Source organism: Tupaia chinensis, unplaced genomic scaffold, assembly GCF_000334495.1.
Source record: "Tupaia chinensis unplaced genomic scaffold, TupChi_1.0 Scaffold144276_1, whole genome shotgun sequence".
NCBI classification, from domain to species: domain Eukaryota; kingdom Metazoa; phylum Chordata; class Mammalia; order Scandentia; family Tupaiidae; genus Tupaia; species Tupaia belangeri.
Window position 1 is genome coordinate 895,563 of NW_006204133.1, and position 12,181 is coordinate 907,743.

The 12,181-nt window shown below is 51.0% G+C and overlaps 1 protein-coding gene across 7 annotated transcripts in view; it reads right to left on the bottom strand.

Annotated features, from left to right (window-relative positions):
* KANSL3 (KAT8 regulatory NSL complex subunit 3) overlaps nt 1–12,181 on the bottom strand; it is a 55,135-nt gene that overhangs the window by 9,273 nt on the left and 33,681 nt on the right. For 4 of the 7 annotated variants that reach the window (XM_014583428.2, XM_014583429.2, XM_014583427.2 and 1 more), the window contains 10 exons: nt 8,442–8,505; nt 7,822–8,022; nt 7,475–7,631; nt 6,412–6,489; nt 4,622–4,813; nt 4,111–4,195; nt 3,594–3,724; nt 2,078–2,187; nt 1,440–1,662; nt 1,029–1,162 (listed from right to left, as the gene is read on the bottom strand). In XM_014583428.2, coding sequence (XP_014438914.1) covers nt 1,029–1,162; nt 1,440–1,662; nt 2,078–2,187; nt 3,594–3,724; nt 4,111–4,195; nt 4,622–4,813; nt 6,412–6,489; nt 7,475–7,631; nt 7,822–8,022; nt 8,442–8,505 — 1,375 coding nt within the window. Of the gene's footprint in view, nt 1–1,028; nt 1,163–1,439; nt 1,663–2,077; nt 2,188–3,593; nt 3,725–4,110; nt 4,196–4,621; nt 4,814–6,411; nt 6,490–7,474; nt 7,632–7,821; nt 8,023–8,441; nt 8,506–12,181 lie in introns of those variants that run through there. The other 3 variants (XM_027767553.1, XM_027767555.1, XM_027767554.1) reach the window with 3 other exon arrangements.

Consider the following 12,181-nt stretch of genomic DNA (forward strand, 5'->3'; position numbering starts at 1 on the left):
TGCAGCCCCCACGGCGCGCGGCAGTCACGCCAGCCTGCACAGCCCCCGCACCAAAGAGGAGGGCCTTGGCCGAACAGTGGCCACTGAAGGGACGCACACTCAGTACTGGACTCACACTGTTGTACCTTTAACCTCCACTCCTGAGGAGAGAGAGCCCCTCAGGATACCATTTGGAGATCAGAACCCTCCTTTGCTTTTTAAGAATGATTTTATTTATTATTATTTTTAAATTTTACCCAGCGGAGGGAGTGGGGAGAAAGAGAGAAGGAAAGTGAGAAAGCCAGCCACCAGGTCTAGGACTCAAACTGGTTGGCCATGTGGGAGTCTAACCACCACACTACCTGCTGGCCCCAGAGATCAGAATCCTTTAAATTAAAAAGTTCATAGTGGAAATCAGATGTACTGGGTGGACCTGGTGGCTTCTTGGGAACAAGTTAGAAAAGCCTGGCTGTGCCCTAAAAGACGACGACGAATGGCACGGCCTGGGAAGGCACGGTGCTGGAAAGCCATTAGCCAACGAGGCTCAATCACGCCCTCTGAATCAGGAAGTGAACGAGAAGGGAAGGGGGGAAAGTACATGGAACCACTACATACCAAGCACTGCTGCACACGTGATCACTTTTACATGTCTGATCCTCACAACACCCGGGAGTGGTACAGCAAAGGAGACCCAAAGAGGTCCATGACTTGCTCAAAGTTACAGAGCCACAAAAATCACGCCTCTGAATCAGGAAGTGACGAGAAGGGAAGGGGGAAAGTACATGGAACCACTCCATACCAAGCACTGCTGCACACGTGATCACTTTTACATGTCTGATCCTCACAACACCCGGGAGTGGTACAGCAAAGGAGACCCAAAGAGGTCCATGACTTGCTCAAAGTTACAGAGCCACAAAGCCCAGCACCTGGATTTGAGCCTGGTCTGCTTATGAGTCCAATGCACCAGCAGCCCCTCCAGTCAGCTGGTCAGCTGGCCCCGAAGTTCCCAGTGCTGGAGCCCATGCCCTTGGTCTTCCAGGCAGACTCACCTGTGAGCTGGAAGGCAGCACCTGGGAAGTGGGCTCCTCGGATGGGGCTGTTCCTGAGCCCATGGGGCTCAGCGTGGTGATTCTGCTTGGCTGGCCACGGAGTGTCAGAGTGATGGTGGTGGGGACCTTCAAGCCTGAGAGACAAAGGGGTTCCCTTTGGTCACAGTCTCCGCTTTCTGTTGAGGTTTTCCCTTCCTGGAGTTTCTTCTCCACAGAACACACTCCCTCAGCCTCCCCCCAAGCTGGGCCAACCGTGCCCGGTCAGTCAATCTGAAAGGCAACAGGAAGCAGCCTGTGTTCTCTCAACCTCTCTGGGGGATGGGTCAAACATACCTTGCCCACGTGAGATGGGAAGGTCCTGGGGGAAGATCCCAGATGTGGGAGTCCCCACAGTTCTCACAAGAGACTCACCTGATGCTTGGTTAGAGATCTGAGCCAGGCCAGGGAGGCTGCTTGCCAACTTAGCGAGGCCCCCATTGGTCAGCAGCTGGTGGATGGCTGTGGGCTTCCCACCAGGAGTGGCACCCAAGGAGGAGAGAGTGGTGGCCACAGGAATGGTACGGACAATGGTGCTGGTGCCCGTGGTGATGGCACCCAGGCTCTGCATGGGGGTGGGCAACTTCACACTGGTGGCCTGTGGGACACACAAGCCCAGGTGATCAGAAGCTGTCGCCCAACAGCAACGTTCGAGTTTGGAGGGCCCACAGCTTAGTGTTAAAAGGCTAATATGTGCTGAGTGCCTACTACATGCAAGGTACTCTTCTGGGCCTATTATTTGATCCACACAACAATTCTATGAGGGAGGTAAGGAAAGTGTAGTAATTACCTCATTTTATAGACAAGGAAACAGAGAGGTCAAGAAACTTGCCCAAGGTCACATAGTAAGTGATGGACTTGAACTGCTGGCAGCTGCCGGATGTACAGTCAGAAGGCTGTCTGGCCTTGACCTTGCCCCACTGACTCCAGACCCAGTCTCCCTGCCAAAACCACCTAGGGTGAGGAGGCCTCCTCCCCACACAGGCCCAGCCCACTGAAAGGCAGATGTGCACCTGTGGGGCTGGCCCTGGGGCAGGATTTGCTGGGAGGCCAGAGGTCTTGCTGCTGATATCCTGTAGGCTGAAGCTGAGGCCTTGGAGGAGGCTGCTGGCAGACGGGGCTCCTAGGAGAGGACATAACAGGCATCAGCACATGCGGCCACGCCCACCATGCTACCAACTAGGACGCTCCCCTCCCTCAGAGACACCCCAGGAAGGTCTCCTCAGGCAGGCACGTGACGGGTACCAGGAGAATGGGTCCTATGCCAGACACTGCTCTGGATTCACTGTGCACATCCCAACCAGCTCCTAACCATAGGTGCTACATCGCAGAGCTGGAGGGACACCGAAGAGAACTGGAATCTCCCACTTTTCAGACATTTAAGCTCCCTCCTTTCCTTCTACAGAGGACAGTTTTTTTTTGAGAGGTTTTTGCTATAGAGCATGTGCGCTTGCCAGAAATAGAGAGAGAGAGAGAGAGAGAGAGAGAGAGAGAGAGAGACAGGACCTGCAACAGAGGCCTGATGCCATAATCTATCCCCAGCCTCAGTCTCAGCCATCCCTGTATCATGGTCATAGGTTCTCAGAGAGGTCTCTGGAAATGAACCAAGAACCTTCCCATGTGGGTCAAACTCGTAGTGCTGTGTTTCATTCCTACACTACTATCTGGCTCCCAAAGACTCTTGAATTTGAAGATCATGGCAGTTGGATAGAAGATATGGGGGAGGCACAGTGCCTCACTATTGCCTTGGTCCAAAAGTAAAACATACTACTCCTTTATTTTAAAATTTATTTATTTTACATACTTTCACTGAATATCACCACAGCATACAAAATGAGATTTTTCCATCCAGAATACACTGTAAAGTGGCTTAATCATGCATGTTGTCATCAACAAATAGTTTTCCATTTCGGATCTTGGGCACACACGCACACGTGCCCGGCGTGAGTTTAAGCCACCTGGTCCAAGACTCGAACTGCGGTTGACTATATGTGAGTCCAGCGACATAGCCATTACACTAACTGCTGGTCAGATTTTTTAAGCCAAAAAATTCCAAATATCTGACTGCGACTTCCCCTCGCACACATCCAGTAGCTTCAAGGCAAAGGAAGGGCCCTTGAAAGAGAGGGGTGGCTACAATGGCTCGGCCCTGCTGGGCTACGGCAACTGCCTTTCAGCGAGGGGCCGGGAGTTAGAGACAGCAAGAGACAAGCACAGGCAGAACAATGTCTTGTTTTATTAAGCCCAGTAAAGCACCACGTCCAATTTCGAATCAGGTGTGTTCAAATCACCAAAGTGAAATACAGTCCAGGCACCTTCACCAGCTACTGCCTCTCCTGACAGTTAAGGGTAAGCACCTGCACGCCGGGGCATTAGTCCAATCCCCCCACCCAAGCTGACTTGCATCAGGCCTCCACGACCACCCTGCGATGCTCCAGCTCCAGTGCCAGAGTGCTTTCTTAGGGCCACTTCTAGAAGTAGTGGGAAGAGAGACCCGATTGGGAGGGGGAAATACAGGCGACAACATACCTGGAAGGGAGTTCCCGGGGGGCGTGGCCACCAGGCGGCTCTGGAGTGTGTGCAAGGCACTGGGCGCACTGCTGCTGGAGACCACGGAGGGGGCGGGGCTGCCCGAGATGACGCCTTCAGGAGCACCTGACCTGAGATAAAGAAAGGGGCTCCACCATCCAAACCCAGAGGGCAGCAGGCCCAGCAACACAGGAAGGGTTAAGAGGAGCCTGGCGAGGCTTTCTGCAATGGGTACAAGGCTAGAACCTTTGGTTTCTTCATCCCACTTTCTAAATGGTCTTTACTTCTTCTAAAAAGTAAAGGCCTCAGGTCTTGGAACAAGAGCCAGGGAATACTTCAAGTAAAAATGAAGGATTTCTTTAAGTAAAAATGAACCCTGAGTTGAGCCAAAAGAAAGATAAAGATCCCAATGAGAAAGAAGTCATATTGCTATAACTGGCACCTTCCCAAAGCACTAAATGAACCAGGAAAGGGAAGAAGGGAAAGAAGGGACTGACACGGACCAAGAAAGACTCACTTGGTAGAGGTGAGCAGGCCTGTGGACTCCCTGGCTCCTGCTGAGGCCTGCCCCAGTGTCACAGTGACGGGCTTCCCTCCTGTGGCTGCAAGACAGAAAGCCCCGAGGCCACTGGATCAGTCCTATTGGCCCCCACCTGTCTGGGTCCACAGCCCAGGCTAAATGCAAGAGATGAATAAAGACTATAAGAGGGAAAAAAATAACTATGTTAGAGTAGGGAAGCTGGGGTCACTTTTCCTCCTAAACTATCTAGAGTCTTTCATTATCTTTAACTGAAGCCAACAGAGAACAGAACAAATGATGCTAGGGGCGGCCCCACAGCTTGCTCTCACATTCTGCCTCCCTAGTCCACGGTCAGATGAGGTCCCTGCCCATCCTCCTGGCACGTGCACCCTCGTGCCTTCTCTGTGCAAGCCCCTGAGGATGAAGCAGAGGCTGAGCTGCCAGGAGCAGCTACCCAGGGGCGATGCTGCGTGCTCAGTCAGCTCTGACTTACACGGCTGAGACTCACCTTCGTGTGCACCTCCTGGGGAAGAAGCACACGGCCCTCCGGCTGCGTCCCCCTGGGGAATAAGGGACACTTTGATCTTCGGCCGCTTGGAGGTCTTACTGCCAGGAAGAGGGCTAGAGGGATGGTGCCGCTTCAGCTGGACCCTAAGGTCCTCTTTCTCTGCTTCTTCCACTGGTTCTGATGAAATGGGAACTAAGAGAAGGAGCCCAAGTGAGACCTTCCACAACCCAGCACAACCTGGAAGCCACTGCGGTCAATGCCAGCAGGGGCACAGGTGTGGTGACACATAGGAGAACCAGCCCAGGGATGGGGCCGCACTGAAGGAGATGGCTCAGGCTTTGGGCCCACCTTGCTCAGGCCTCATCCTGGTAGGCCCCACCCCCACCTCTCACTCTGCTCTGGTGTCTGAAGGGAAGGGGCCCTGAGCTGGTGGGATTAGATACCCTGACTTTTAGAAGGCCTAGCAAAGACCACTACCATCAACAAAAACAGAGGACTCACCACAATGGATCTAGACAATCCTTCCCAGACTCCTGCATCAAGCCCTCCCCCACATCAGCACGAGCTGGGAGAGTTGACGTTCTCTAGAAAACCCATGTGGCGCAGCCCAGCCAGGCCTCTCTAAAAGGGAGAGGACATCACCAGGCTCTAGGTTCCCCTCCCTGAGAGCCCAGGGGTGAGGGTCTGCTTGCCACATGGAGGCAACGAAGCCAGTCACCAGGACTCACGGCTGGCTCTGAGGAACTGCTCGGCAAGGAGCATTTCAGCCTCGGCAACCTCACAGCTCCTGCCCAAAGGTAACAGGGCAATGTGGCCCACGTCCATGGTCCTACTAGCGCAGAGAAAGGCCATCTGCCCCACTGAATCAAAGACTCACTGTGCAGAAGCTGAGCCTTCTGGACTTGCCTCCTTATAAATCTCCTCCTCCTTAAACCCAGAAGTCCACCCTAGTCCCTCTTCTTAGCATCGGCAAGCAAGGGTGAAGGTGGGAAGGCAGGCAGCAGTCACAGAAAGATGGAGGGGCGCGGGCATGGGACCACGGTCAGGGCATAACCAGCTAGAAGCACTGCTTGGGGCTAAATGCGCTGACTACAATCAGACAAGGAGGGTGGAAGGGAAAGGAGCTCCAGCCTTTATGCCAGTAAATGGCTGATGTGCTTGCAACCACCAGGCTGGTAACAGGGAAACAGGCGGGAGAAAAACACACGAGCAAACTCGAGCTCACGGGCAATAGGCCACAGGCGCACACAGAGAGGCAGAGCCAAGAATCACACTGAAAGAACCACCATGAGAGGAGAAAGGAAAGACAGCATGGGAAGCAGCTGAAAAAGGGTAAAGAAAGAGCTAAGACTACAGAATAAGCAAGGGGACCAGCAGTTAGCATAATGGCTATGTCACTGGATTCCCACATAGTCAACCGCGGTTCGTGTCCCAGACCCAGTGGCTTAAAACACGCCAGGCGCGTGTGCGTGCGTGCCCAAGATCCCAAGAGGAGAATGGAGGAGAAGGGATTGCGGCGTCACCATCCCCCCTGGGGGGGTGATTTCTCGCTTTCTGTCTCTATGTCTCTGTCTGTCTGTCTGGTGAGCGCACACGCCCTATAGCAAAAACCTCTCCAAAAAAAAAAAAAAGTAGAAATAATAAGCAAAAGGACCAGCAAATAAAGAACCAGAAAACAGAAAAAAAAAAGCAGGAGGAAACCAGACAGGTGAGAGGCAGAGATGAGGAAGAGGGAGCAGGGAGAACAGCAGAAGGCAGGAAACGAACAGGTGAAAGAAAGCAATACTCACCAAAGAGACAGGAGGAGGTGCCGGGAGGAAGAGCTTTCCTCACCAGCATATTTTGTTTCAGAAAAGCAGCAAACTGTGCTAAAATGAATCAGAAAGAATTACAGAATCACAGCCAGCCACAGAAAGGAGAAACAGAGAGTAAGAAAAAGATGAAAAAAAGTTTGAGAAAATGACCATCGGGGTCATGAAGTTACGACATAGCTTTGAACCTGACTCTGCCCTGCAGCAGCTCCATGGAATCACCTGCAAACTCAGACATGGAGCTGAGTGGCCTGGCTCTTTCCTTGCCTCCCACTTTTAACTGTCCACTTGAACTTCTGCTTCTTGTCAGCACCACTCTTACATCTTAAGAGCAGCCTCACAGGAGGCCTAGGTTTAAGTTCTGACTGTTTGGTTCCACTAAGAAAGACACAGGGGAAGCGGGCAGACATCCTTCTATTCCTGTGGTCTCTCAGAGCTGGTTTCCTGTACCTCTTCTAACACTTCCATTCCCGAGAACCTCAGAGGATACATCAGCAAACACTGATGCCCCAGAGACCTTTCCTCAAGGCTGTCCCAATGGATCAAAGTGAAGACAGCAGGCACAGCTGCCATTTCTTTTTTCCTATCCACTTCCTTTTCTACAGCTCCTTACGTAGCTGAGTTCTCCAAACTCTAATTTCAACCATACAAATATTTCCCAGTGTTATCTAAAACCTATCTGCAGACTCCTAACAGACTTTGCCAAAAGTCCCAGTGTAGAAATTTTAACCCTTCAAGGGCACGACACCAGCAGGGATGTCCTAGGATCTGACGCACAGAATCAATCGCCCTGTACACATGACCCGGGAGTTCCCTGACTGCAGGAGTGGCTGACAGGGCTCACTGCCCATGACACCAAGACAAAGCTGTAACCAGGGACCACAAAGTGCCACTAAAGCGTAGTCCTCGGTACCTGTTCTGACCTAATTTTGCCTGGACAGAAATGTGGGATAGGGTGTAGGCGTCAGCATTTTCCCCCTGCCCTGTGACGCCAAGTGCAGGCGCAGAACCACGGAGAAGCCACTGGGCCAGGGGCCTGTACCTTGGGCTTGTTTGTGGGTCAGCACAGCTTCTGTCCGCTGCATGTGTCTCTTGAGCAGCTGAGAGCTCCCAATCTGACTGCACTTCTGGGCAGAGGTCACTGTGGTCACTTTGGTCTTGGGACTGGAAGTGGGGCTGCTGGACACACTAGAAAGATCCTGGGTAGAAGGCCAAGAGAGGAGCCGCTGTTGTTTGGGTTCAACCATCAGTCAGCGTGTCCCCGTGGAACTCTCATATGCCTCAAAGGAACTCTCAGGCCTACACTGACCAGGTAGAGAGCTAAGGACCAGCCTTGTAGTCCCGACTCCCCAGCCAAGTGTGACTAACCCCACTTCCTGTTTGCACTACCTCCGAGCCCGAGGGGGAGGCGGGCAGCTTGGCGGCTGGAGAGGCAGGTCGACTGCCCCGCTCGGGGACTTCAAATGCCAGGTCTCTGCGGGCTACATCACGAGGCTTCTTTTTCTTCTCAGCGTCCTGATCCCGAGGCTCAGAGCCCATGTGACCATCGGCACGAGTGAGCACTCCGGTGAGAAAGTCCACAATCTCATCCTAGTAAGAAGAGGAGCCAGAGCCCATTAGTCCTTGTCTGGAGAACAGGAAACCCCCAAGTGGATCCAAACTAGAATCAATTCTACCTCAGCTCTAGCATCCAGGCATGCCAGTCCTTCCTACTCACATGAGCACAAAGCCCAGGCTCCTGAGCAGCTATGGTTCAAGAAGACCAGCAGGTGCTTCTAGGAGAGGCTGGGATGGTCACAACCCACCAGTCCCCCAGAAGGTTCTTTCTCTTGGGTGTTTTGCTCACATCTTAGTTCACCACACTCCTCTTTTCTCCTCTTTGCTAACTGGTTAGGCCCACTGGAGGCTTCAGTGGGTCCCCCACATCCTTGAAAGCCAAAAAGGCTGCTGCCTACAGGCCAAACCTAAAGGGCCATATAAAAGCAAAAACACATTTAACAACTGTTTACCTGAATACATCTGTCCACCATGCTCTGAGTCAACCCTTCGGATTTCTTCTTTGCTTTGCTTATTCTAAGAGACAAAAAAGAAAAAAAATGTTTACTTTTTAAAAATAATATGGCCAGGAGCCGGCAGGTGGCATGGTGGTTAAGGGCGCTGGACTCTCACATGGCTGTCCATGGTTCAAGTCCTGGACCTGGTGGCTTGCTTTCTCACTTTCTCTCTCTCTCATTCTGTCCCTTTCTGATCAAATTAAAATAAGTAAAATTAAAATAAAGTTAAATAAAACAATTCTTTTTTTTTTTTTAGAGGCTTTTATTATAGGGCGCATGCACTCACCAGACAGAGAGAGACAGAGAGATAGAAAGCGAGAAATCACTCCCCAGAAGGGATGGCCACACCGCAATCCCTTCTCCTCCATTCTCCTCTAGGGATCTTGGGCATGCACGCACACACACCCGGCGTGAGTGACAGAGAGAGACACATAGAGACAGAAAGCGAGGAATCACCCCCAGGGGGGATGGTCACACCACAATCCCTTCTTCTCCATTCTCCTCTCGGATCTTGGGCACGCACGCACATGCGCCCGGCGTGAGTACTAAGCCACCGGGTCCGGGACACAAACCGCGGTCGACTATGTGGGAGTCCAGCAACATAGCCATTACGCTAACTGCTGGTTCCCCCCAATAATTCTTTAAAAAATAAAAAGATAGTATGGTGGGACCAGCAGGTAGCAAGGTGGTTAAGGCACTGGACATTCCAATATGGCCAATCATGTTTCAAGTCCTGGACCTGGTGACTTGCTTTCTCACCCCCCACTCCCTGGCCAAATTAAAATAAACGAATGAATAAATAAAATTATTTAAAAATATAGCATGGCATCATGGGAACAGCAGATGGCATAATGGCTACGTTGCTGGCCTCCCACAGTCGACTGCAGTTGAATCCCAGACCCAGCAGCTTAAAACTCACGCTGGGCACGTGTATGTGAGTGCCCAAAATCCTGAGAGGAGAATGGAAAAGTGACTGCAGTGTGGCCACCCCCCCGAAGTGGTGATTTTCACATTCTGTCTGTCTGTCCCTCACTTTCTGTGGCAAGCACACACACTTTTTTTTGGGGGGGGGAAGAAGTTTTTGTTACAGGGTGCGTGCACTCGCCGGAGAGAGACAGAAAACGAGAAATCACCCCCCAGGGGGATTGGCCACACTGCAATCCCTTCTCCTCCATTCTCCTCTCGGGATCTTGGGCACGCTGCACACGACACACACACTCTCTTAAAAAAATTAAAGTATGGCATCCTATAGAATAAGAACAAAGTTCTCTTCTGTGTTGGTTATTTCCTAGGTCCAGGAAGGAGGACTGTTAACCCCGGGCAGGTAATTCAACCTCTCTGAATCTGTCCCAGAGAACGCCTAACACCTCGTCCATGGAGCTGTAAATGATGACATGTAAAGAATGGGAACCAGCAGTTAGCGTAGTGGCTATGTCGTTGGACTCCCACGTAGTCGACCACGGTTCGTGTCCCGGACCCGGTGGCTTAAAACTCGCGCCGGGCGCGTGTGCATGCGTGCCCAAGATCCCGAGAGGAGAATGGAGGAGAAGGGATTGCGGCGTGACCATCCCCCCTGGGGGGTGATTTCTCGCTTTCTGTCTTTATGTCTCTCTCTGGCTGGCGAGCGCACGCGCCCTACAGTGAAAATCTCTCCAAAAAAAAAAAAAAAAAGAACCAAGCAAGCTGCCCAAGCCTGTCTATTCCAGAAGTCCCCGACCTATGGCTTAACAGATAAACTCTGACCAGAAGGCTAAGGTGTCACCTTGGCCCCAAAGCGGCCCCAAACCCTGAGAGTACAGGGTGCTGCCGAACTGGACCAGGAGGAGGGAGAAAAGGAGGTCATGGGCCAGCTCTATAGGAATAGAAAAACAAGCACAGCCAGCTGCAGTTGCCCCTTTGAAAGCCAGCCTTAAAGCCCATGGCTTCCATCTGTGGTTCCTGGAAAAACACGAAATGGGGTACCAAGTGACAGAGAACATCATCATGAGCCTCCAAAGTGACATCCCGATTCGTGGCTGATGTCCTCGGCTTGTGTAACGCTCTCGTTTCACAGTTGAGAACAGTGATAGCAAAGGACCAGACTAACAGGGCTCTCTGTTCTCATTCCTGAGCTCTTGGCACCGTGCAAGTCTCCTAAGCTGTCTCACAGGATACCTCCGCACAGCAGCTTCTCATCTCTCCCCACTCCTCGCAGCAACTCCACACACACCATCTCGTCTCCTGTGGATGGGGTGTCTCAATCACCAAAGAAACAATGTTATTTACCTGAAAACACCACCTGGAGCATCGAAAGGCCAGACACTAAATTCCCAAGAAGCTGACAAATGACAAAGTTCAGAAGAACTTCTCCAAAACATCTGAGTAGGAAACTGGAAAGATAGCTATGAGTGTGTACTTGCTTAAAGCTCTCTAGTTAAAACAAAATTCATCTCCACTTCGGTGCATATAGGGGGGTGGGGAGACGGTACAGCAGTGCTGCAGGCAGGCCCATGTGAGAGAGGGTCGGGGTCTGCACCTCGGGACTTCCCTAAGCAGGCCAGGTACATGCATACCTGCAATCTGTCTCTCTCATAGAAGAAATAAACTTAAAAAATAAATATATATATCATATAAATTAAAATAAATAAAAAGGAGGTCAGGTAAATAACAGATCTCTTTTTCAGTACATTTCACAAGAACATAAATTAAAAGCCTTACATGCTCCAGCTTTGTAACGGAAGAGCAGCTGTCTCAACAACCAGTCACTTTCCTAAAACTCAGTCCAAACTCTGGCTGTGTTTATACTCCAAAATGTATCAAGGGTGTTTCATACAAATAGCGTCTACATTCACAGTCATCCTCCAAGAGGAACACTTTTTTAAAAAATGCCTACCCTAGTGAAAGCATGATGACAAAGAGTACATTTACAGACCACAAAGTATTTTCTCCCTGCAAGGTAACTACTAATTGCAAAGGCAGTGACTTCACAGTGGAGCGCCCAGCAGAAGCTGCCTTAACCACATGTTCAAGGATGTCATCAGCAGTGAGGACAAATCAACATTATGTATCATGCACTGATGAGAGGGGCAGATCACTTCTGTGGCATTCTTTCCAAAAATGTAGACCCAATATAATCTTAAGACAATGCCAAAAATCTAAATGAGGAACAGTCTACAAAATAAGTTACCAATAGTCTTTTTGCTGTTGTTAAAGAATTATTTTATTTAACTTTATTTATTTATTTATTTAAATTCGACCAGAGAGGGACAGAGCCAGAAGAAAAGCGAGAAAGCAAGCCACCAGGTCCAGGACTGGAACAGCAGTTGGCCATATGCAAATATAGTGCCCCTAACCACCATGCCACCCACTGGCCCCAGTTACCAGTAGTCCTTAAAAATGTCAAGGTGGCCCAGGTGTGGTGCTGCAACTCATGGGGCACTGCTGCACACGTCTAGAGCCACGTGGAGGCCTGGTTCAGTTCTCAGTGCCCAAATCTAAACAGCCTGGCACAATGAGATGCACCTCCTAGCTGGCTGGGAGGCTGGGGCAGAAAGGTCCTAGCTAATGAGACCCTGTCAAGAATGCCTATCCACCTCCACCCATTTAAAAACAAAAACACAGGGCCAGTCTGCAGCGTGGTGGTTAAGGTAGCTGGATCCCACATGGCCCACAGTGCAGTTTGAGTCCCAGACCCAGTGGCTTGAGAAACATGCCAG